Raw genomic sequence first — 27,563 nt, forward strand, 5'->3', positions numbered from 1 at the left:
TATGTGCTGTGTCCCTTTTTTTTTTTTTTTTTTTTTGGGGGGGGGGGGATATAGTTCCAATTGCTTCCTCCCTAGCTCTCCCTGTGCATCTAAATACCTCTCAAAATGAAATGCTTTGTTCAAAAAATGCTTCCCTTTACTATCTGTCATTTAGTGGCAGAAACTTTGAGATCACTGCTCTGTGGTCGCATTAGAAAAATAAAACCGTCCTGTGATTTCAGGATTTGGGAGAGAGGATTTATCTATCTTCTCGATGAACAGACAGTAGTATATAAAATGGCATTGCCAAAATCTAAAAATCAATCTATGTTCAAAAATAGTGAGGTCTCCAGCAAAATTCTCTTTCCATCATGACTGAAAATAATCCCAGCAAGTGTTTTAGAACTGGTATTAATTAGCAAGCATATTTTACACTAAACTACAGGGCAGTCCAATCCATAAAGCTAACATTTCCTGAAATTGGTTTCTTAAGACTATGTAATTATTGGATATGGAATTGGGGGGGGGCACACATAAAAAGAACATCACAACAAAAGAATTTGAATAACTGCAAAAATGTGAAAACAAACAGAAAAGATATATTTGTTTTCTCCCTGGTTCTAGAATAGCACATATCTGCAGACAACACCTAAAAAGCATGAAATTATTTTTAGTAAAATAAATACTTAAGTAGCATTTATGGAAGCAAAGCATTACAGGGGATTTAAAGATGCTGGTCAGGGAGGAGAGAGACTATCCAGATAAATGAGAATCAGGCTTTGCAAACTGGCAGGAGAAGTAAAACATGAACTCAAAACCCTAGAGGATTACACTAAAGCAAAAGTTCAGAAGAATAACCTCTGTCTGGCAGAAGGATAATGGAGAGAAGCTTCGATTGGTGGTATTATAATGGGAGGAATTATAAAAAGCAAAAGTGAGGGGCCGGCAGGTGGTGTGGTGATTAAGGTGACTGGTCTCCCACAGGGCTGACCATGGACAGAGTCCCAGACCCAGCACCTTGCTTTCTCACTTTCCCTGTCTCTCTAAGGTCAACTTAAAACAAACAAACAAACAAAAAAACCCATAAAATTTATAAGAGGCCAGCAAGTGGTGTGGTGGTTAAGGTGCTGGACTCCCACATGGTTGACGGAGATTTGAGTCCCAGACCTGGTGACTTGCTTCTCACTTGCCCCTTCTCTCCCTTCTCTCTGTCTCTTTGATCAAATTAAAAAATAGTGGAACCAGTAGTTAGTGTAATGGCTATGTCACTGGACTCCCATGTAGTCGACCGTGGTTAGAATCCCAGACCCGGTGGCTTAAACTCACACCAAGTGCATGTGCATGCGTGCCCAAGATCCCAAGAGGAGAATGGAAGAGAAGGGATTGTGGTGTGGCCATCCCCCCAGGGGGTGATTTCTCGCTTTCTATCTCTCTATCTCTCCCTGTCTTTCTGGTGAGCCCATGCACCCTATAGCAAAAAATAAATAAATAAATAAATAAATAAATAATAGTAACAAATAACATTAAATTAAGAAATAAATAAAATGACAATGTGTAAAATTAAATAGCTCTTTAAAAAAAAGCAAAAGTGGAAAGGGCATTTCTTAAATAATGAACAAAGGCTGAAAAGCATGTGTAAAAGCATGATCAGAAGAGCACAGGGTAGATAATGAGATTTACGACAAGAGCCATATAAAATAAGTTTAAGAAGGTAGTCTGATTATGGAAGGCCTTTTAAGTTTTAATTTCCCCTTCATAAAACTCTAAAGGTTTCTTAGGCTAATAGTTAAAGTTTCTAAGAGTACTACTAATCACTTTAATTATGTTCCAGTAACAATGGTTTTCAATCTTAGACATATACAATGAAATCAACTGTGCCTGTGTGCCCCTGAGCATGTGTGTGTTTTAAGAAAATACTGCTACCCTAAGACCATCACTGAACTCCCATGTACTCGAACACGGTTCAAGTCCTGGACCCGGCAGCATAAAAACTCACACTGGGCGTGTGTATGCCCAAAATCCTAAGAAGAGAATGGAAGAGAAGAGAATGTGGTGTGGTCATCCTTCCTGGGGGGTGATTTCTTGCTTTCTGTCTCTATTTCTCTAGTAAGCGTACAAGTGCCCTATAGCAAAAATCTCTCTCTCTAAAAAAAAAAAAAAATACTGATCCCTGAATCTCACTCCTAGAGATAGTGATTTAGTTATTGTGACATATAGCTTGATCATCAGAATTCTGGAAGTTTATTTCAGTAGTCGACGATAAAAACTTCCTTAGAAATTACTTTCAGCAGAAAGAAAAACACCTTTATAAGAAGGGGAAAGACTAAACACAAAAACCACAGAAGGAAATTTGTCCTGTCTCATTTGTCCATGACATTTGTCATGATGTGGTTTTATGACTCTGATGGGCTTACCCTTTCTTCCCCCAGCCACTCTCCCTCTGCTGGCCAGGATTACAATACAAGCTTGCAAGAGAGGGAATACTTTATAAATGGCATTGAGAAAAGGTCCTCATTGGCGGTATTTAGACCAAAGGAAATAAAGCCCACTTACAGTCCTTGTTCTCTTACATCTTATAAACTCCTTATCTTTAAATATTATGCTCACATAATGATATTAGCTGGAAAAGATCTGAATGTACTCTCTCCCCATTTGGTCTGTCAATGTTTTTTAAAGAATTATTTTATTTAACTTTATTTATTTTAATTTGACCAGGGAGAGAGAGAGAGAGAGAATGAGGAAGCAAGCCACCAGGTCTAGGACTTGAACTGCGGTGGGCCATGTGGGAGTCCAGCATCCTTAACCACCGTGCCACCTGCCGGCCCCAATTTTTTTTAAGCCATGGAAGAAACTGAGAAGCAATCCCAATACTCCTGTGTTTATGTTCAGTGTATCAGACACGACTGAACTACAGTCAAGAACTCTGGGGGCCAGCAGGTGGCATGGTGGTTAGGGTGCTGGACTCCCACCCACATAGCTGACCATGGTTTGAGTCCCAGGTCTGGCAACTTGCTTTCTCATTTCCCCACCCTGCCCCGTGTGTGTGTGTCTCTCTGGTGAGCGTGTATACCCTGTAGCAAATTAAATTATAATAATAACTATAATTAAATTATTTTAAAAATCCGATCTGACAGATAGGACCCAAGGGGTATCAGTGACACATAGCCAGGGATATAAAGGTTCACCTAAGTATGCTACATCCAGAGAGCAAAGAGAAAAGACAATTTCAATATATGTTTCCTAACTGGCAAGAATACAGCTTGTTCAGATTTTATTCAGTATCTTCCCTCTTGAGTGAAAAAAGATTCCAAGGGAAGTTATCCTCCTTTCTGAAAATACGACAAGGTGACAGCACAATGATGGGTGTGAATGACTAAGGGGGAAGGTCTGCCAAGAATGGAAGCCAATTACCCAGTGAGTGGCCTCTTTTATCTACAGTGACAAACAGAACAAAGGAGACATTAATCAAGAGAAAAGTCAAGTAGAAAGCTCAACACTGAGGAAAATAGTTGTGTATCACTATGAACCAAACATTAGCCATTTCAGTTCAGTTGCTGGTATTATTTGGAGTAAGGCTCATCTGTCTGAAAATACTTTGTGTCCATACTTATTAGGGTACAAAATCAATCAAACTAGGTCTTGTAAAATTCAGAGTGATATCTGTTCTTCAATGAGAACAGAAGCTAGGAGTGAAAAGAAAAAGATGTGTGGCATGACTTTAATCCCAATCTTAGATTTTTAGATACTGTGTTTTAAGTGCCTTTGGAGTTGTCCACATCCCATCATTCCTAAGATTGTCTTACTGAGGCTGCCATTTTCTCCATGAAGCAAATAATGTCAACCATAGGCCAACTAAATCAGAACACAGGAAGGAGGAGGGAGCGGTGCCAATTTCAGGAAGAGTATTTCAAATGCTAAAAACAGCAGAATTTTCCTGAAGGTCTGATGCTGATACCCAAGTCCTGATTTTCTGCTACTGATGTGGTTCTCCCAATCCCAATTTGTAGTATTTATGGCAGTGCTGAATGGAACTCAGTTCATGTTGAACTATACAGCACTGTGTCACTATACTACTAATGCAGTAATTGGATGGAAAACGATTTCATGGCGACTTATTCCTTATGGGCTAAAGAGATTTCAGCATGGTTACATGAGCTCTGCAGCAGAGCCAGGTAGAGCCATAAATCTGAGAGTGAGCCTGTATGCAGGCTCTTGTTCAGCTACAGACACCAACAGGAAACAATTTTATCAAATGGCAATATGCTACAATGGCGGAAATAGAGAGAATTCAAGAGTAAAGTTTTATAAGGGAATACGTCTGCCTGACTCCAAGAAAAGTAAAGAAAGAATAATCTTTTATAAGAGTACCAACTGAGATAGCCACTGCATAGATTAAAAAAATACCATGCATGATCTCTCAGGCTGATCTGGGTTAGCCACTTTGTGGTATATATATCTGGCCAGTCCAAAGTACATCTCCCTTCTAAAACTATGAAGCTGTCAAGGTTATGCAAAGACATTCTCTTTAATACAGATGTAGATCTTGAGTGCAGACATTTTTATGCTCCTGTATAGAGCTACCACATTTTTTTCCAATAATTTATTTATATTTTATCATTGCACATCTCTATAGCACACAATAGGTTTTTCAAAGTATGCATGTAGTACATGACAACAATATTATCATAAACAACATTTTTAAGAACTTTGCATTCTGTGTTTGTTAAGTGTTTCTCCCTTTGCCTCTCCCACACCTCCCTCTACTGTCCATTCCTACAACACAGAACAGAGCCTGAAATACGGTAAGCACTAACTTCTTTTATTTGATGCTTTCCAGAACTCACTGAATTGAAAGAAATCTAAGGAATGGTCCAAGTCATATAACTCATCAACAGCTCTGTTACTGAGGAATCAATAGGATGATGTAAAAATAGTATATAATGATCTCCATGACAAATAATAAAATTTTTATTGTCAAAATCCTATTTGGTGTTAAAAACATCAACCTGTGTTCTTTTTCTTTTCCTTTTTGTTTTTCTTTTTTAAGGTTTCTGCCACAGAGTATGTGCGCTCACCAGAGAGAGGGAAAGTGAGAAATCATTCCCCCGGGGGGATGGCCATGCTACAACCCCTTCTCCTCCTGGGATTTTGGGCACGCTCACATGCATGCCTGCCTGAGTTTCAGGTTGCCAAGTCTGGGACTCAAACCATGGTCAGCCATGTGGGAGTCCAGATTGTCAGCCATGTTGTCCTTAACAACAATGCTACCTATTGCCCCCCACCCCCAGTTTGTATTTTTCTTATCAGGGTCTAGATTTGAGAAGTTACACAGCACCTCCTAGGTAAAAATACGATTTATGGCAACTAGGATGCAACTTTTATTTCTATCTTCAAAAAGCTATTCAGAAAAGCATCATAAAACATAATTAACCAAATTGGTACCTATGCAAAAGCTATTAAAATTGTTGGCTGCTATGCAACAGCACACAAGTTAAGAACATACAAAATCATCAAAAGATTCCTTAACTTGGAGGGAAGAAAAGGACTTCTATCAGCAGAAAAGTAGAGAGGTTTAACAGATTACTTCCTTTTTATTAAAAAGAGAGATTTTTGCTATAGGGAGCATGTGCTCACCTGAGAGACAGAGACAGAAAGTGAAAAATCACTTCCCCCTGGGAGTGGGGGATAGCCACACCTGAATCCCTTCTCCTCCATTCTCCTCTTGGGATCTTGGTCATACACATACCCGGCATGAGTTTTAAGCCGCCAGGTCTAGTATTCGAACCACAGTTGACTACCTGAGAGTGTAGCAACGAAACCTTACGCCATCTACTGGTCCCCACATTACTTTTTTTTCTTTTTGGAGAGGTTTTTGCTATAGGGTGTGTGTGCTCTTCAGACAGAGAGAGACAGAGAGACAGAAAGCGAGAAATCACCCCCCAGGGGGGATGGCCATGCCGCAATCCCTTCTCCTCCATTCTCCTCTTGGGATCTTGGGCATGCACGCACACGCGCCTGATGTGAGTTTAAGCCACCAGGTCCGGGACTCGAACCACGGTCGACTACATGGGAGTTCAGCGACATAGCATTACGCTAACTGTTGGTCCCCCCACATTACTTCTTTAAATGGGACAAAAAGTACTTAGAATGGCCACTATAGACTCTTAAGTCAGACAGAACTCAATGTTGAACATATAAAAAAATCCATAAAATCTCTGCATCTTGTCTCATTTTCCTACATTTACTATTTCACTATGTATTTATCATTTGTCTCTCTCCATTAGAATATAAACTTAGGTCTGTTTTGTTCACAACTCTATTCCTACTACAAAGATGAGAGTCTGACATATAGTAAGTACTTAAGTATTATTTATTAAACCAATGATATTTTAGTAAACATACAAGTAGGGCAATTGGCAATATTCCTTGGGATAAAATTATCACCAAAAAGACAGGTAGCTAACACAATTGTTTATGAATTGGCCCAAAACACAGTATTCTTTATCAACATTACGAACACATAAAAATAGAACCAACTGGGAAAAAATAGGGACATCCCTATCACACCCTAAGCCAAAGTCCTATCTAGAAAGAAAACGTACTGGTCACCAGAAAAGTCATGATGCATCTTTATACAGAAAAAACATAGAAAGATATGTCACAAATTTTCCAACAACCAGCAGATAGTGTAATGGTTATGTCACTGGACTCTCAGGGAATAGAACACAGTCCGAGCCCTGGACCCAGTGACTTAAAAAAAAAAAAAAAAAACACTCACGACAGGTGCATGTGCGTACCTGCCCAAGATCCTGAGAGGAGAATGGAGGAAAAGGGATTGTGGCATGGGCATCCCCTCTGCAGGATGATTTCTCACTTTCTGTGTCTCTCTGGTGAGCAAATACACCATATACACAAATCTTTCTTTAAAAAATAAAAAAGATGTACGAACTTTTCCAGTCTCTCTTTTTGTGAATGAATACACTTCCACAGTCATTCTCAAACATTCATGTGGCCTCCTACTGACACATCAAGCCAAACTCATACACCCAGGACACTTGGGAGGCACATCATGAAAAGATCCAGAGCAGATGAACCTTGCATTTTCTCAACAGTGATGCAATGTTTATATTCTAAGCCATAACATATCAGTATTTTTACTGTGTTCACATTACTTACCATCAAGATTAATATTGCAAGACAATGGGCCATGTTTATCATGCATCTTCAAATGTAACCTGCAGTCTGTTGTATACTCAAGCAATTATGTGCCTCATTTTGAGAAGAACCACAGTAAGTTAAAACTGGTCTCTATTCTATTGGGTTATCAGAAAAGTTGTTACGTATTTTTTTCCTGTGTAAAAATGTGTCATGACTGGGGACCAGCAGGTGGCGTGGTGGTTAAGGTGCTGGACACTCCCACATGGTTCAAGTCCTGAATCTGGTGGCTTGCTTTCTCACTTCCTCTCTCTCTCACTCTCACCCTCTATCTCTCTCTGGTCAAATTAAAAAATAAAAGGATGAATAATAAATAAATAAATAATTTTTAAAAATGTGTCATGATTTTTCTAACAACCCAGTAGAAGGTTATAAGAACGAACAAACTGGGTAACAGGATAGTGAAAAGAGCGTAAAGTTTTAAGTTTTGAAGAAAGTCCTGGATTCGAATCCCAACTCTTACTCAATATGTGACCCATAGTTTTCTGTAAAATGGAGCCCCTATTTACCCATCCAGTGATTTCAAGGATTAGAAATTACAAAACTTCTAGCACAGAAACTGGTGCTTAGAAACAAGTAAGCCTTCCCCAAATTGTCCACAACCAGCCTTAAAAATACACATTTCCTGCTATTTTCTTTGTATGGTTTTTCTTGGGTACTAAATTTGACCAAATTATTTGCTAAAGTATAGTTTATAAACTTATACATTTTCTGGAATAGTAGAACTTATTTACAAGTGGATGGCATAATGGTTACGTTGCTGCACTCACACAGTTGACGGTAGTGAGTCCAAGACCTGGCGGCTTAAAACTCAAGTGTGTGCATGCTCTCGATCGCAAGAGAGAATGGAGGAGGAGGGATTGCAGCGTCGCCATCTCCCCCTGGAAGGTGATTTCTTGCTTTCTGTCTGTCTGTCTCTCTACAGTGAGTGCACATGCCCTACAGCAAAAAATCTCTCTTAAAAAAAAAAAAAAAAAAAAAAAAAGAATGATAAGAAGAAAAGTGATTTCTCTTCTCTCTTTCTGGTGAGTCCCAAAGAAAAAAAACTCTTTTAAAAAAAAAAAAAAAAAAAAAAAAAAAAGACTTAGAAGAAGAAACATGGTATGTTTTTGGATGACATTATTATCTGAGTAAATAACAATATGAACAATTTAAAGAAAAAAAACTGGCTAGACCATGGTGTGGTGATTAAGGTATCTGTATCCCACATGGCAGATTGTCCAATCTGAGTCCAGCAGCTTGGAAAACATTCCAGGAACATGTGCACATGTGCCCAAAACCCTAAAAGGGGGTTAGACGAAGGAGAGGGAATTGCAGAGGGACCATTCCACCCTCCTCAGGTAAGCACACATACCCTCTCGCAAATTAAAACATCGCAAATTAAAACAAAATAACAACTTGGGCACTGATAAAAATACAATAGCTACAGAAGCCATGCTAAAACTTATTGGGCTAATTAGCCAACAACTACAAAGATCTCACTACAATAACACTAACTCTAAAAACCAAGTTATTAAATGACAACAAAGTTTCTTTAAAGGGAAAAAAAAAAATAAGATCTCAAAATAGTATGTTTGATGGATTTCTTGTGAGCTAACTATCAATGAAACAAATCCTGGGCTGGTCCTATAGCACAAAGGTTAAGTGCTGTGCAAAGAAGGCCAGATCCCAGGTGGCTAATCAGGGTTCAAGTCCTGGCTCAGTGACTAGGTGTGTGCACACAGGCCCAAGATCCCAACACAATGGAAAACTGTAGGAAAAACAGCTGCGTCATGACCAGGCACTGATGAGGGATACTTTCCCTCTCTCTCTTCTCTTTCATGCATGCATGCACGTGCCCACAAGCATAAAATAACATAATCATGACTTATAATATCTGAAAAGTAAAAACTTGTAAGAAATGGGGCAGGACTTTTTGAAAAACATACACTGGGAGTCAGGAAAATGCAGTTTCTCTTACTTTACTCCACTCCAGCTGGGTACACAGCATATTTCTCTGGTGTGAAATCCTTCATCAGCATAGAGAAAGGGCACTGGGGGGGGAGGGGGATGATGTTTCCTTTCCAATTTTGATACACAATAGCATCATTTATCTAAATAGAATAATGCACAACACCTTGGATGAACAAAAGATTGCAATTTAGTCAAGGCCTCTGCTGGTACTGAAAGTAAGGCAGCAAGTAATCAAAATTCAGTTATTACTTCAGCAATCCTCAGATGTCAGTCTCTTGAGCACATAATACATATAATAAGAATTATACACATGGGCAACTGACACCTCCCACACTACACCAATCCAGAAGGATTTGCAGCATGAAAAAACATCATATACCCAGAAAGAGCAGTTTCTTAGATTAAGTATCAGAGGCATTAAAAAAATAAAACAACAAAAAAAACCCCACCCACATATATTGCTTATAAAACAAAGAAACAAGCCCAGATAACTACTTTTGCAAGCCTACACCTATTTAGTATACTATCACGTTCTACATGTGGAACAGATAAACCACATAAATTACATTACTTGAATTCATTCTACATCAAGAAAACAGTAAGTTTATACTAACAAAAGGAAGAAACTACCTATAAAAATATGCTGGGGCCAGCTGATCATGTGGTGATTAAGGCAGCTGGATCCGACTTGGCTGACAGTGTGATTCAAGTCCCAGACCTAGTGGCTTGAAAAACACATAAGGCACATGTGCACGTGTGCCCAAAATCCCCAAAAGAAGGAAGAAATGGAGAAGGAATGATGGTGTGACCATTTCCCATGGGGTGTTGTGCTTTCTCACTGCCTGTCTCTGACAAGCACATGCACCCTCTGACAAATTTAAAAGAAAATTTGCAGAAGGGTAAGAAAAAAATAAGAATGGTAATGTTCAAGTATAGAAACTAAAAAGAATAGGTAAGTATGGAAACTAAAAAGAATAGGTAGGAAATTCATTTTGATTCAAGCCCTGTGATGAAGAGGCATTCTGAGTCAGCCTCATAGCCTAGTGATTAAAGGAGTTGGTCTCCACAAGCCCAACTGTGGTCCAAATCCCAGCCCTGGCAGTTTGAAAATACAGCTTGTGTGTGTGCACCCTTTCTCCCCTCAAATCCTGACAAAATGGGAAAAAAAGGAAGAGAAAGGATTGTGGTGTGACCATATCCCACTGGGAGGAAAGGTAGCTTTCTATCTTTCCCCTTTCCTCATCTGTTTCTCTCTGGTGAGCACAAGCATCCTCCAAAAATTAAAAAAAAAAAAAAAAAAGACATTCTATTTTTATTTTTATCACATTTAAAAAAATTATTTGTTTGTTGTGATTTTCAGGCCACCAGGTCTGGAACTTGAACCATGGTTGGCCATATGGGAGTCCAATACCTCAACCACCATGCCACCAACTGGCCTTGAGACATTCTATTTTTATTTTTATCACATTTAAAAAAATTATTTGTTTGTTGTGATTTTCAGGCCACCAGGTCTGGAACTTGAACCATGGTTGGCCATATGGGAGTCCAATACCTCAACCACCATGCCACCAACTGGCCTTGAGACATTCTATTTTTATTTTTATCACATTTAAAAAAATTATTTGTTTGTTGTGATTTTCAGGCCACCAGGTCTGGAACTTGAACCATGGTTGGCCATATGGGAGTCCAATACCTCAACCACCATGCCACCAACTGGCCTTGAGACATTCTATTTTTAAATATTTGCCTAAATCAACATTTTCAAAGGTAATCGACTGCCTCCTTTTAAAAAAAAAAAAAGTATGGGGCCAGCAGGTGGTATGGTGGTTAAAGCACTGAACTCCCACTCGAACTGCCAACTGCAGTTTGAGTCCTGGACCCGGAAGCTTGAAACTCACCCAGGCATGTGCGCGTGTGTGCCCCAAACCCTGAGAAAATGGAGAAAGAACTGCAGAGTGGCCATCCCCCCCGGGGGTGATTTCCTCTCTCTCTCTCTCTCTCTCTCTCTGGCAAGTGCATGTGCCCTATGGCAAAAACCTAAAATAAAAATTAAAAGTGTACATGTGGGCGAACAGGTGGCATGGTGGTTAAGATTTTGGATATCACATTGCCAACGCCACAATTCGAGTCACAGATCCAGTGGCCTGAAAAACACATCAGGCATGTGTGGCATGCATGCCCAAAATCCCAAAAAGGAGAATGGAGAAGAGATTGCAGCAAGGCCATCCCCTCTGCGGGGTTATTTCTCACTTTCTTTCTTTGTCTCTCTCCATCTCTTGCAAGCATGTATGCCCTAAAGGAAAACATCTGGGAAGAAAAATAAATAAATAAATAAATAAATAAATAAACTGTTGGGGCTAGGAGGTAATGCAGTGGTTAGGGTGCTGGATTCCTACATGGCTGACCATGGTTTGAGTCCTAGACCTGGCAGCTTGCTTTCTCACTGCCTCCCATTCCCTATAGCAAGTTAAAAAATAATAATAAATAAAAATTTAAAAATATATATTTGTGAATGAATCGTCTGAGAGACGTGGTATGTGTATTTTTTTATCACAGCAATATCCCCACCGGACTTTCCTTTGGTTTAAGAATCACAGATGCTGAGTCATTATTTTTTTGGGGGGGGTGGGGGGGAGAGGTTTTCACTATAGGGCGCGTGTGCTCGCCAGAAAAACAGAGAGATAGAAAGCAAGAAGTCACCCCCCAGGGGAGATGGCCACGCTGCAATCCCTTCTCCTCCATTCTCCTCTCAGGATCTTGGGCACATACACACATGCGCCTGGCGTGAGTTTAAACTGCCGGGTCCGGGACTTAAACCGTGGTCGGCTACGTGGGAGTCCAGCGACATAGCCATTATGCTAATTGCTGGTCCCGAGTCATTATTATTGATAAAGGAAGGCTAGAGCATTCAGGTATGCTGTGGTTACTAATAACAATTTAATTATAGATTAGCTAATTGATAACTATTTCCTGAATCTAACAGGTCTAGAAAAAGGTCACATTTGGATCCAGCAGGTGGCGTGGTAGTTAAAGGCGCTGGACTCCCACATGGACAGCTGTGGTTCAAGTCCTAGACCTGGTGGCTTGTTTTCTCATTTTCCCTCTCTCTCTCTGATCAAACTGGAAAATAATAACAAATAAAGTTAAATAAAATAGTTCTTTAAAAAAAAAAGAAAAAGGTCAATCATTAAATCTCAAAATTTCACATATGTGGCAATGAAAGGTGACAGAGTAAGATTTAATGGAAGACCACCAAGATATAAAAAGAACAGAATATCTTTTTAGTGAATATCACGTTTTGTTTTGACTGAATTTTACTATAGGATGTGTACATTTGCCAGACAGGGAGGGAGAAGAGAGAGAGAGAGAGAGAGAGAAAGAGAGAGAGAGAGAGAGAAATCACCCTGAGGTTATAGCCGCAAGGCTATCTCTTCTCCTCCAGCCTCCTCTCAGGATTTTGGACATGTACATACACATGCCCTGCATGTTTGTTTTCCTTTTTCCTTTTTTTTTTTTTTTTAAAAAAGAATTATTTACTGGGGCCAGCAGGTGGTATAGTGGTTAGGATGCTGGACTTCCACCTGGGCGACTGTAGTTTGAGTCCCAAACCCAGAGGCTTGAACCATGCTGGGCACATGTGCATACATGCCCCAAATCCCAAGACAGTGAAGGAGAAAAGATTGAGTTATGGTCATGCCTCCCGGGGGATGATTTCTTGCTTTCTGTCTCTCTTTGCTCCATAGACAAATCTCTCAAAAGAGAGACAAAGAACTATTTATTAATTTGAATTTATTTATTATTATTTTTTAATTTGACCAGAGAGAGACAAAAGGAGAGAGAGGGGAAAAGTAAGCAAGCAAGCTGCCACGTCCAGGACTAAAACCATGGTCAGCCATGTGGGAATCCAATACCTCAATCAGCAAGCCACCGCCACCTGCAGGCCCAGCCCTGCATGCCTTTCAAGCCTCTGGTCCCTTACTGAAACCATGTAGTCAAATCATGTGGAATCTAGTCGCCTTAACCATCATGCCACTTACTGGCCCATGAATATCAAATTTTAAAAAAGGGAACAGAAAATGGGTAGACATACAAAACGTCTTCAAGTTTCAATCTCCAATTACGGAAAGTAAGCGAGAATCAAAGGATCCTAGGACTGAACACCACCATCTAAATTGGTGAACTTCAACTTTCAGCTAAGTTCTGAAAGGTTGGGACACCTAATGAAAAAGCACAAAGGAAAAATATCTGGGGGAAAAGGACAAAGGTAAAATCAGAGATGTCTATTTTTACAGGCGATGCTAATGAGGCTCCTTAGAATAAAATTATCTTCTGTTCTCTTTCCGCCATCTTGGAGCCTGTCGAGGCCCACTGGGAACAGGACTTCTAAAAGGCAACTATGTATGGAAGGCTGTGGTCCAAAGTCATTTTTCTGGCTATAAGCGATGACTCAGGAACCAAAGGGAACACACAGCTCTTCTTAAAATTGAAGGTGTTTATGCACAAGATGAAATGGAACTCTATTTAGGCAAGAGGCGTGCTTATGTGTACAAAGCAAAAAACAACACAGTGACTCCTGGTGGCAAACCAAATAAAACCAGAGTAATCTGGGGAGAGGCTACCCATGCCCATGGAAACAGTGGCTTGGTTCAAGCTAAATTCTGAAGAAACCTTTCTGCTAAGGCCATTGGACACAGAATCCATGTGATGCTGTACCCCTCAAGGATTTAAAATAATGAAACGTAAATGAATAAAAATGATTTGTGTTGTTAAAAAGAAAATAAAATTACTTTCTGTGGAAGTCACTGTCTTCGTTTAACCGTCAGCTTTAAACATCTCTACCTAATTCCATTTAGAATTTCATTTGGCTCAATGTTCTCAATCCTGGCTACAAAATTAAACTAACCCAGATAACTTTTTAAAAATAGCAATGTTCAGGGGGGAACCAGCAGTTAGCGTAATGGCTATGTCGCTGGACTCCCACGTAGTCGACCGCGGTTCACGTCCTGGACCCGGTGGCTTAAAACTTACGCCGGGCACGTGTGTGTGCATGCCCAAGATCCCGAGAGGAGAATGGAGGAGAGGGGATTGCGGCGTGACCATCCCCCCTGGGGGGTGATTTCTCGCTTTCTGTCTCTATGTCTCTCTCCATCTGTCTGGCGAGCGCACGCGCCCTACAGTGAAAATCTCTCCAAAAAAAAAAAATAGCAATGTTCAGGTCCTACCTTCCAGAAGTTCTGTTTAATTGCTATTGAGCCCAAGTATTGAGAGTATTTTTTTTTTAAATGGTACTAATGTTAAGCTAATTATGCAGCCAGAGTTGAGAACCAAAAAGAAGTTAGTTGTTGTCTGGCAATACTCTACTAGCAGAACATCACTGACCTCTATGAGGAAGGTTCTTTTATTTTATTTTTTTTTTAGAGGTTTTTGCTATAGGGCGCGTGTGCTCGCCAGACAGACAGACAGAAAGAGAGAAATCACCCCCCAGGGGAGATGGCCATGCTGCAATCCCTTCTCCTCCGTTCTCCTCTCGGGATCTTGGGCACGCACGCACATGTGCCCAGTGTGAGTTTTAAGCCACCAGGTCTGGGACACGAACCGCGGTCGACTACATGGGAGTCCAGTGACACTGCCATTACGCTAACTGCTGGTCCCTATGAGAAAGGTTCTTTTAGACACCTATGTTAAAAGAAGAAGCAACAATTTAGAGGTCTGGCTCAAATGACCATCGAGCTAACTCAGCACTGCTCGTCAAACAACCACACAATTCTAACCCTGGTTAGGGATCTGGGTCAAATTGTAGCACTCCCAGAAACACTATATTGCCTAGAGGGTAAAAGAACAAGCTTTAACAAAATAATTTCACAAGTTTCTTAGCTTCCCACATTTATTCATTCATTTTTTGTTTTTATCTTCAATTTGCTATAGGGAGTGTGAGCTTGCCAGAAAGAGACAGAAAGAGAAAGAAAGAGCGAAGAAAGTGTGCTCCCCCTAGAGGGGATAGCCAAACTATAATCCCCTTTCCTTCCCTCTCCTCTTGGGATTTTTGAGCATGCATTCACATGTGTTTGGCATGTTTTTCAAACCACTGAGTCCAGGACTTGAATTGCACAGTTGGCTGTGTGGGATCTAGCCACCTTAACAACCACACCACCTGGCTGGCCCACCTTCCCTCATTTAATGTGGGGGGGGGGCTCTTTCTAAGAGTGCTGGGACCAGCATTTGGCATAATGGTTGTGTTGCTGGACTCCCATGTAGTCTACTGCAGTTAAAGTCCTGGACCCAGAGCCTTAAAAACTCACGCTGGGCACGTGTGCATGCCCGCCCAAACCCCAAGAGGAGAATGGATTGCAATGTGGCCATCACCCCTTGCGGGGGTGCTTTCTGTCTCTCTGTCTTTCTCTGTCTCTCTGGAGACTGCACCCACTCTACAGGAAAAAAAAAGCTCTAACGGAAAAAAGAACGTTTACTACTGAAGTCAAAAGTCATCTGGGACTTGTATCGCAGCAGTTACGGGCTATGTGTTGGAAGACAGGTATAATATGGCTCACTGTGGTTTGAATCCTATCCCCAATGGCTTGAAAAACACACCAAGTTAGTGTGTATGTATGCCCCCAAAAATCCCAGCAGGTAGAGAAATGGAGAAGGAAGAACTACAGTGTGATCACACCCTGTTTGGGAGTCTTTCTCTCTCTGGAGAGTGCAAATATACTCCGGCAAAGAAAAAAGAAAAAAAGGCACCTGAGTTTATCAGGAACTATAGTTCAAACACCAAAGTGAAGTGGTTCATAGTGGTCACAGATAGTCTATGTCCTTACATGTAAAATGCAGTCTATACACCACAGTTTCAGCATCATGTGAGCTTGTTAGAAACTTATTCCTGGGTCTCACCCTAGAACAACCAAATCAGCATCTCTATTCCACAAGATCTCCAAGAGAGTCACACAATTATGGTTATAAGAGTGCTACTGCAAGGCAAGGATGCATTCAAGAAACACTAAACAGTATTTACACACATCGACAACTCTGAGGATTATTTTCTTCTTTAAATAATTGACTAGATCATTTGTACCAGAATAAAAGCATTTTGTGACATAATCTACTGCTGCCTTAGAAACTCATCTTCCAAATTGCCAGATTTAGGCCTTCCTTGAGATGTTCTTATTAAAGGATTCATTTTTAAAATTTTTATTTATTTATTACACACAAGAGATAAAGAGGGACAGATGGACCAAAAGGCATCCCCCTGCAGAGTCCACATGCAACAATTCACTCTAGCCTCAGTCAGCCAAGATCACAGGTACGTGCACCTGGTGTGTGTACACAGAGGCCTGAAGACACGAACCCAAGACTTTCCCATGGGCCTTCAGCACTGCCGAGCAGTGTTACTACTGTGCCACCATGGCTGGACTCATAAAAGTCTCTTGGTTCTCTGACTGAATACATATTTAATCACATACAGACTCAAAGCAAATTAAGGGCTTTTATTCCTTCTCTATTTGATTTCTGGGATACGTACCAGAATAAAGTGAAAAACATTATACTGTAAGCATTTTGAGGGCTTTGGGCTTTAATATCAAGTATAGCATTTTAAATCCAAAGTCAGAAAAAGCTGAAATGTACAGGCTGGCTCCATAGCCTAATGGTTATGAATGCCTGATTCTGCATGTCCTACTATAGTCTGAATCCTGGCCACACTGGCTTGAAAAACACATTGGATGTGTGTGCATGTAAGCCCCAAATCCAGATAGGATGGAGAAGGGACTGTAACATGACCATACTCTGCTGGAGGGTGCTCACTCACACACACACTCTCTCTCTCTCTCTCTGATGAGTGCATGCATTCTCTGGCAATTAAAGAAAAAAAAGAAAATGATGAAAGAAAAACGAAAGGCTAAAGTTTAGAGTTATATAAGAACATTATTGGGCCTACCTGGAAAATACTGAGTAATATTCAGAAATCCAAGTAGAAAAACTTACTTCCCACCCTCAAAACAATGTTTTTGACTACTATAACCCAAATAAGTTCTAATAACTTTTCCATCTAAAGCAATACTTGTATGGATTTTAACAGCTAACTAGATATAGATACATAAAATGAAGACAAAACTCATTGGGGTGGGACTAGCAGAAGGCATAATGGTTACGTCACTGGACTCCCATGTAATCGAGATTGCAGTTCGAGTTCCAGGCCCAGCAGCTTAAAATTCACATGGGGAGCGTGTGCATGCATGCCCAAAATCCTGAGAGGAGAATGGAGAAGGGATTGCAGCATGGCCATCTCTCCTGGGGGGTGATTTTTCGCTTTCTGTCTCTCTGACTCTGTCTCTCTGGCAAGCGCAATGTCCTAGCAAAAATCTCTCTAAAACAAAAACAAAAACTCACTGAGGTGAGTTAATATAAAGTCAAATGGAAATAACATGTCTTTCTTTCTATACTAAAGTGAGTCAGGAACAGTTTCTAATATCAAAATGTGGGGCCTCTTTCTCCCCTCCAGCCCTTAAACTTAACTTCTTTGACATTCTCAGGTTCAATGAATCCACATGTCATATGCCAGTAGGAAAAGTAATAAATAGAGTTGTTAAGGCATAAACTTGAGGAGGATGCAATATTTAACTTGTAGTTGATATGTCAACAGAATAGGAAGAGCTATTTTAATTTTATAAAGGATTCTTGGGAGCCTCCATGAATATTTAAATATTCACTGTCAGTGTCCTGAGTCTGTAAAGAGGCCATCCAGCAATGCAGAATGATTGTAAGAAGCTATTCTGCTTATATAATCACTCATTAAAGATATGGATATGAAAAATAAATGCTTATATTCCTAAGAAAGACAGCAGAAATGTTTACTTGTGTCAATGTAAGCCGTAGTTCATAGCTTGGTCAGTGTATACATTCTAAAAACAATGATTTCCCTAGTAAAATGCACAAAGTGCAAAGATATGACTGTAATCCTCTTTCTTTAGACTCTGCCAGCCAAAAAGTAAATGTACTTGTACAGGGCTGGCAAAAACCCAAGACAAAATACTATTCATAAAACAGAACAGAAGATGCCAGTATATGCAGGAAAGAAAAAAAAATTTATGTAATCACTGAGAACATGTTTCATATCTATGGTATCTGCCTTCCAATGATGCTGGGAAATAAACTGATTTGTTGGCCATCTTTATAGTCATCAGGTTGATAAAACATCTCATTTGTAAGTGTCTATCTAAAAAAGCCTTGTGAATTCCATCACATTTAAGTACCTAGTTCGCAGGGAAACCTCTTATTTTTCTCTCCAGACTGAAGATCAACCTTAATGCTTCCCATTTATCTTGTATAGCAACAAAAAACAATTTTTGTTCCTGCTGGTGGTACATATTAACAAATACTCTAGACTTTGGAGCCTTTAGTATTAGAATCCTGGAAGCTAATTAAATTGGAAGTATGATATGGTCAAGGAGGTGGGGAAGGGAAGAATAGAACCAAATAGGCACTCCTTCCCGAATATAATAAAGGTACGTTTTATAAAAAAAACAGTTCATACAACCGACTCAACACCTTGTAGAATTAGGCTCTCAGCCAATAAAGCATAAGAAAGGCAAAGGTTTGAAAGCTTCAAAACAGGAAGATCGGTACAAGACCACATTAATGCTGTTCAGGTCAAAAGGACAATTACAGGGGCCAACCAGAGTTAAGAGGTAGGAGCAAAGATAAACTCTGGAAAGGATACTAAGCATTAAGACTGCTGAACAATGGGTTGGTTAAATATCAAAAGTTCTATTTAGAGGCAGAACAAAAAATAATCCCATCACAATGATGAACAGTGTAATAATTAACTCCCTAGAGACAAAATAATCCTGTCCTTTATCAAAAGCTATTACTGCTCATCATAGAAAGGTCTAATTCTAAAAAGCTGAATAAGTTAAAGTTCTCAAGCATATCAAGAACTGAAAATAACCAGAAGAAAGGGGGAAGAAAGATGCTTACCAGACTGTCTAGTCCTCCTCCCAAGAGATCCACTGCTCCCATCTGCATGGAGGATACTTGTGGCACATTAACTGGGGGACCAAGGTCGAGGTTTAAAAGATCCCCTAGAAGGTCACCTTGAGAAGGGATAACCTGAGGCTGTTCCAGGTTGGTTGCAGCAGTGGTGCCAACAGGGCTGTCTCCTGCATCAGTGCTGTAGTCACATACACACAAAGAGAAAAGAGAAATGTTACTTTGGCCTAGGCCATAACAAGACAGATAATGTCAGGTATATGAAACACTGGAGGAAAACAATCCCCTTATTTTATAACCATTTGTTGATGTTCATGAAGTGATAACAATTCTTGTTTTTATCAAAATACAGTGCTAAAATGGAAATATATGTATAACAAAACCTCACCAGTCAATTTTAATTTAGCAACTATTCTATGAGGGAATGCACTGTAAGGAGAATTCTATGTTTCTCTGTAAAACTGTAAGCGGAAATAGACAGTTTCTGCGCTCAAATAGCTCACATTCTTTTTTCTTTTTCTTTTCTTTTCTTTTTTTTTTTTTTTTTTTTTTTTTTTGGGTGCATACACCCCCCTACTCGCCTGAAAGACAGAGACAGAGAGACAGAAAGCGAGAAATCACTCCCCCAGGGGGGATGACCATGTCACAATCCCTTCTCCTCCATTCTCTCTCCTCTCGGCATCTTGGGCACACATGCACCCGGCTTGAGTTTAAGCCACCAGGTTCAGGACTCGAACCACAGTCAACTACATGGGAGTTCAGCGACATAGCCATTACACCAACTGTTGGTCCCAAATAGCTCACATTCTAAAACAAAAGAGCCCTTCCAAAACAATTGAATTGTAAATTTACTGTGCAACAGCAGAAACAAGTATCGTGTGAGTTTCCATATACTAACAGGATATGGGACAAGTGAAATTCTAAAAGCTTCTGAGAATGGTTTCATGAGGAACTATCAAAAAGAGACCACCTAACAGAAAGAGACACTTTGTACAAGGGGCACAAAAACGAATAATATGACTTTAGAAGTGGCAAAAAAATTATACTGGCAGGAGCAGAGATAGAGATTGGCAAGATTTTGGGGAAGAGATGAGGGAACTAGATCTGTGAAAACTAGTCGGGAGAGGTAATTTTTTAAGATAGGAAATCCATAATCACATTTATTTCTTGAACAAAGAACAAAAAACAGGGGCCAGCAGGTGGTGTGGTGGATAAGGGCACTGGATTCCCACATGGCCAACCATGGTTCAAGTCCTAGACCTGGTGGCTTGCTTTCTCACTTTCCCTTTCTCTCTCTCTCATCAAATAAAGAAAAAACAAACAAACAAACAAACAACAACAAAAAAAACCAAATGGTAATAAATAAATAAATAATTCTTAAAAAAAAAAAATAGAACAAAAAACAAAAGTAACAGAGAGCACTAGGGGTCAGCAGGTGGTATGGTGGTTAAAGCACTGGACTCCCACATGGCTAGCCATAGTTCAAGTATTGGATTCGGTGGCTTGCTTTCTCTCTCTCTCTTGCTCATTGGTAAAACTGGAGAAGAATGATAATGATAAATAAAATTAAAATGAAATAATTATTAAAAAACAAAACAAAACATGGGGCCGACAGGTGGCATGTCAGTTAAGGGCACTGGTCTCCCATATGGCTGACTGCGGTTCAAGTCCCAGACCTGGCAGCTTGCTTTCTCCCTTTCCCTTTCTCTCTGGTCAACTTAAAAAATAATACCAACAAATGGAATTAAATAAATAAATAATTCTAAAAACAAAAACAAATGTTTTCTTTTAAGAAAAAAATCTCACACAGGGGCCAGCAGGTGGCATGGTGGTTAAAGATAATGGACTCCCACATGGCTGACCATGGTTCGAGTCTCAAACCTGGCAGTTTGCTTTCTTACTTTCTCTTTCTGTTTCTTTCCCTCTGTTTTTCTCTTGTCAAATTAAAACAAATAATAATAATAATAATAAATAAAGTTAAATAAAATAATTCTTTTAAAAAAAATCTCACACAAAAGCTAGGTAGGTTTTTACAATATTTAAACAGAAGATAGGAACCAGCAGATGGCATTATGGTTAGACTGGACCTCCTATGTAGTCGACTGCGGTTTGAGTCCTGGACCCAGTGGCTTAAAACTCATGCCAAGTGCATGTACGTGTGTGCCCAAGATCCTGAGTGGAGAATGGAGAAGAAGGGATGGCAGTGTGGAAATCCCCTCTGTGGAGTTATTTCCCACGTTCTGTCTCCCTTCTCTCTGTTGAGTACATGCACCCTATAGCAAAAATCTCTCTAGAAAAAAAAAATTTAAACAGAAGACAAAAGAGAACAAAGAATCAAACTACAGAGAAAAAATAAAAAATAAACTAAGAAAAGATTAGTGATGCACCTAATAATCATGAAGAATATGGCGGAATTACAGGAAAAATACTGGGTCACTGGAAAAGTCATTGTATATTTTTTTCTGTTTTTCTGCGCAAAAATGTGTCATAACTTGTCCAACAACCCAACAGTATGCTCAGTTCTTAATTCTGTTAAATTTCAGGTTAAAAAAAAAAAAAAAGACAGAAGTATAACAGATAGCTAGGGACAAAGGCCTGGTAGTCAGAGATAAGAGAAGTACACTTGGAAAGAAATTGATGTACACATTTCAGGTGAAATCACTACCGGGGTGGGGTGATAGGCAGGCTAGGAAGAGGAGAGGATCCAGAACTAGAACACTAAGATCAATTGTTTACTCCACTAGTTACAAGTTGCATAATTTTGAACAAGTGATAACTACTCTGAGACAAAGTTTCCTTACCATAATATCACTCAAACATGAGGTTCTATTATAGTGAGGATCAACTGAAAGCACAGTGTAAAAGGATGCATTCTTGCATCCCAGGCCTTTCCCTTCCAGCTCTCTCCTTCCTCCTAGAATTATCAGTCATGAATACAAATAAAGATCAATATTTCCCTATGTTAGAGACCCAATCAATTCACTCTTCCCTGGGCCTGGCATGACACCCAGACAGTTTCCTCCACTCAAGACCTTGTTTTAAACCAAACAGCTCACCTCTAGGACCTAACCCCATCTTGCCCAGTCAAGGTAGCCCCAACGACAGATTTCTCTTTAGACTCGGCAGGGGTCAGCCAACGGACAGCTGGCTGTCCTTCAGGCGACCGGTTTGCAATCTCACTTCTGAAGCTTGTTTTGGTGGTTTTTGTTTTGAAAACTAAATAATCTTTTCTGGAGTGCTGATCTCTAGCGTTACTGACTGTGCAGTGAGGGATGCATTCTCACACGCTTTTCAACAGATGTATTTATAGCTCCCAGGGTGGTATTGCCCAAAAGGTGATGAGGTTGGCCTTGGGAATAGTTGGCTCAAGAAAATCTCAAGCTCATGTCTTACTTGGACTTTAAAATTTAAATAGACTGGGGACCAGCAAGTGGTGTGGTGCTTAAGGGTGCTGGACTCCCACATGGCTGACCATAGTTCAAGTCACAGACCTGGTGGCTTGCTTTCTTACTCTCTCTCTCTCTCACACTGTCGCTCTCTGTTCACATTTAAATAAATAAACAAAGTTAAAAAAAATTAAGTAGACCTTGCATTCCACAGATCATTTAGAACTGCTTTTCTTTTTTTTAATTTTTTTTTACTTTTTTTTCGAGAGGTTTTTGCTACAGGGCGCATGTACTCGCCAGAAAGATGGAGAGAGACAGAGAACGAGAAATCACCCCCCCAGGGAGGATGGCCATGCCACAATCCCTTTTCCTCCATTCTCCTCTTGAGATCTCGGACATGTATGCACATGCACCTGAGTTTAAGCCACCGGGTCTGGGACTTGGGACTTGAACTGCGGTTGACTACATGGAAGTCCAGAGACATAGCCATTACGCCATCTGCTGGTTCCCAGGAACTGCTTTTCTTTCTCCCTTTTTATTTTTGGAGAGATTTTCGCTATAGGGTGCATGCGCTCGCCAGAAAGACAGAGACAGAGAGATAGAAAGCGAGAAATCACCCCCCAGGGGAGATGGCCACACTGCAATCCCTTCTCCTCCATTCTCCTCTTGGGATCTTGGGCACGCACGCATACGCGCCCAGCGTGTGTTTAAGCCGCCAGGTCCAGGACGCGAACCGCAGTCAACTATGTGGGAGTCCAGTGACACAGCCATTACGCTAACTGCTGGTCCCTCTCTCTCCCTTTTAAGCAAGATCCTTCTATCTGTAAACACTGATGGTCAGTATTTAATTATGAATCTGTCCCATGTCATTAAGAAGGTTCACTCCCAAATGTTCTGTCCCATCACAAGTGGTAACGGAAGGTACTGATTAGGAATTTAATGAGATCTCTGGGTTGAAGTGGTTATCAACACAAAGCAGAAAAGCTACTTGGCAAAGACTGGTCAGGTCATCAACTTACAAAAGGTTTTTGCATCATCTCTAAATTTTGGGCTGCCATAGACTAACTATACATGGAAAAACAAAACATGACTGACTTGAATGCAACAAAGGTAACCAAACCGGGACCAGCAGTTGGCATAATGGCTATGTTGCTGGACTCTCATTCAGTCGATCACAGTTCAAGTACCAGACCGGTGGTTTAAATTCATGCTGGGCATGTGTGCATGCATGCCCAAGATCCCAAGAGGAGAATGGAAGATCCCAAGAGGAGAATGGAGAAGGGATTGTGTGGCCATCCCCCCGGGGGTGATTTCTCGCTGTCTATGTCTGGCGAGTGCACATGCCCTATAGCAAAAACCTCTCCAAAAAAAAAAAAAAGGTAACCACACCACTTATAAGGATTAGTATAACAACTGATAGTAAAAAAAAAAAAAAAAGAGAAATGCCCAGAGGTGATGATGTACGCAAATGTTATTTCATTAACAGATTTATAGCATAAATGTAATGATGTCTGCTAACTTTATCCATAAGCCTCAAACAAAAGTACAGTAAAGGATAAAGATAGGTAAATGACTATATTCCAGGTTTTCAACTGTGGGATCATTCATCTTATTAGAGACACAAGCAACTTTCAGACTGTTGAAGGTCTTCATGATCACAATTTTCTAATCCATAATGTATTCCTAGGTTGGAATATAGAGGTGCCTTCACCCATTTTATGTGTGGTCACTGGCATTTAGACAGTGTCTCCAGGGCAGCATAGGAGTAGGTTTGCAAAAATGCATCATAAATTCTTTTCCAAGCTATGAAAATATAAGGAAGACCAACTGTCCAAACAAAGAGTCACTTCTCACTCAAATCTAGTTTACCTGCTTACCTCCCGTGATGAATTGGCAAGTGTTTACGATGAATTCCATGACTTCCTTCCACAAAAGCATTGGGAGGCTTATGGTACACAGAAGCCAAAGAGCCAATGTGGCAGATTAGCTCATCCAAAAGAGTTGGCTCAATAAGGTCTGTCTCCTCAGAGATCAATGGCTTCTCCGACAAAACTACTTCTTTGGCCGTGACAGGGTCAGTTGAGAGAAGGCGCCAATAAATATAGCCCCGGTCTCGAAGGTCAGGATTATCAGAATCCTAATGAAAAGAAAAAGACAAGAGGTTAAGATGGAACCGTTCTCAGGACCAGCAGATGGAGTAATAGCTACATTGTTGGACTCCCATGTAGTCAACTGCAGTTCGAGTCCCAGACCTGGCAGCATAAACTCACACCAGGCATGTGTGCACGCGTGCCCAAGATCCTGAGAGGAGAATGGAGAAGGGATTGTGGCATGGCCACCCCCCCTGGGGGGGTGATTTCTCACTTTCTGTCTCTCTGTCTTTCTGGCGCCCTATAGCAAAAACCTCTCCAAAAAATTAACAAAAACCTCTCAAAAAAAAAAAAAAATTGGAACAGTTCTCTATATGGAAACCTAAACCTAAACTGCTGAATTTATCAAATAATGCTGTAGTGGTTTATGTAATAATACTTACCAAGCTGCAAAAAAGTCATTCTTAAACTATAATGTGTACAACATTTTAACACATCAGAAAGCCACTGAAAGAACAGGATTCATAGTCACATCACAGAGAATGGGTTCATTATGTCAGAAGTAAGGCATTTGTATTTTTTAAAAAAGAATTATTTTATTTAACTTTATTTGTTGTTGGTTTTTTTTAATTTAACCAGAGAGGGACAGAGCAAGTGAGCAAGTGAGAGAGAGAGGGGGGGTGGAGGGAGGGAAGGAGAGGGAGAGAGAGAAGGCAGGGAGGGAGGTAGAGAAAGCAAGTCACCAAACCCAGGATTAGAACTGCGGTCGGCCATGTGGGAGTCCATCAACCTTAACCACCACACCAACTGCCAGTCTCAGCATTTGTATTTTTAATAAGCAGCTAGGTGATTTTGAATGGTTGTGATTTTTAGTCATAGGTAGAAAAAGTGAAATGAACACTTTCTCTTCCATGCAGTACAAAGGATAATTACCAAACTCTAGGCACTTTCTTGTGTATTCTTCACTAGTTTATCTATAGTAACAACAGATTATTACAATGAAAAAGACAAATCTTTGAAATGAAGTCTCTGACTCTCCCTGCCCAACTAATAATACTTCTAATTATACGATCATTTTACTTAAAATTAGAAATAAAATTTCGTATATACTTCACTTTATTCTCTGCACAGTTAAGAATATTATTAATTCACTCAAATGTAGACACAGGAGAACAGCAGTATAAAAGAGAAACTTATTTCTCATTAGGATCAAAAGTCTAGCAAACTTGGGGTTGGCAGGTGGTGTAGTCGTTAAGGGCACTGGACTGCCACATGGCCAATGGTGATTTGAGTCCTGGACCTGGCGACTTGCTTTCTCACTTTCTCTCTCTCTCTATCCTTTTCTGGTCAAATTATAATAAATAAATGAAGCTAAATAAAATAATTCTTTTTTTAAAAAATCTTCCAAACAATGAACAGATACATTAGGTCCCCTGTTTTAGAGCTACAATAGTTTAGTTAATATATCACTAGATCCTGTCATTGCTCCTATAGAAAACAACTCTATGAGTAGATTACAAGATGTTGTACTGGAGATATTTTTCAGGAACCTAATATCAGCCCCTTAGTCAACCTAAGCCAGTTCTAGCCAGTTGAAACCATAGACCTCTCCTAACGAGTTTGTGCAGATGACTAAAGTTATTATCTATTTATTTATCTATTTTAAGGTTTTTGCCATAGGGCGTATGCGCTTGCCAAAGAGACCAAAGAGAGAGATAGTGAGAAGGAAAGTGAAAAATCAGCCCCCCAGGGAGGATGGCCAGACTGCAATCCTTTCTTTTTCACTCTCTTCCTGGAATTTTGGGCACACATGTACATACCATCATGATTTTCAAACCGCCAAATCCAAAACTTGAACCGGGGTGGGAATCCAGCACCTTTACCACCACGCCACCTGTTGGCCCCAACAAGTAGCCTTTTGATGTAGAAGCTAAACACCATTTTCAGATGTTAATATCATCATTTCTTTAAATATACAATGCATGAAGAATCATGATGACCTGACTACATCTATACACACTGGAGATAACTTCTCCATCACATTTGCCTACACTCCCAGTACCTTCCTTCACAATGCCCTAAATACTCAAGACTCCCTTGCTGCAGGGAGGCAGATCTGAGATTTTCATCTCCACCTCCTCACTGGGCCTACGTTGTGAAAAAGCTACTTCCCTACTGCACATCTCAGCAGAGAAGTAATTGGCTAACTGTGCATCAGACAAGCATGCCTGGTTAGGTACAAGTTGTATACTAAATCAGTGGAAGTGGAAAACAAAACTCTACCACTCATTTGTTTCAATGAACAAATTCAGCAGACCATATTGACCTTAACTTAAATTGGTACTCATCTACCATAAATATTAGGTTTTTATTTTACAAACTTGAGAAAAAACAGACTACTTCCCATGGAAAAAGATGCTTACCCTTCTAATGATAACTCCTCTGTCTTTATTAATTAATTGGGCAAGCCGAGAGAAATTACTTACTAATTATTTACAGACAACTATGGCTCGGTCATCCACAAAGACCTTAAAACTAGTAAATGCAGTTATATATACTGGCTGATACACAATAGTGCTTCAGACAGTGGATGTGTCCTCTCAAGTCATTTCTTAACCTTTAGACTAAAGAGGCAACACGGCATAGTAGGTAAGTGCAGAAATGCTGAAGCTAGGCTACCTAGGTTTGGGTCCTAGCTCTGCTTTAATTGTTTCTCAATTACTTCATCTACCAAGCAGGAATAGTAATAGTACCAACACTTATTGCTAATATGTAAAGTGCTTAATAAATTTCTGATACACAGAAAGCACTACACAAATGACTGTTATTAAGATTCTATAGGCCAGCCAGTGGAGCAGGGGGTTAAGTTGGCTGGATACCACACGGTGGGTACCTGTGCATGCATGCTTCAAATCCTGAGAGGATTCAGAAATGGAGGAGATGAGGGCTGCTCTTTCCC

At 40.1% G+C, this 27,563-nt stretch overlaps 1 protein-coding gene across 1 annotated transcript in view; it reads right to left on the reverse strand.

Moving 5' to 3' along the window:
• AP2B1 (adaptor related protein complex 2 subunit beta 1) overlaps positions 1–27,563 on the reverse strand; it is a 179,822-nt gene that overhangs the window by 59,637 nt on the left and 92,622 nt on the right. The window contains exon 14 of the mRNA XM_006154420.3: positions 19,117–19,309. Coding sequence (XP_006154482.1) covers positions 19,117–19,309 — 193 coding nt within the window. The remainder of the gene's footprint in view (positions 1–19,116; positions 19,310–27,563) is intronic.

This window comes from Tupaia chinensis, unplaced genomic scaffold (genome assembly GCF_000334495.1).
Source record: "Tupaia chinensis unplaced genomic scaffold, TupChi_1.0 Scaffold000407_4, whole genome shotgun sequence".
Taxonomy (NCBI): domain Eukaryota; kingdom Metazoa; phylum Chordata; class Mammalia; order Scandentia; family Tupaiidae; genus Tupaia; species Tupaia belangeri.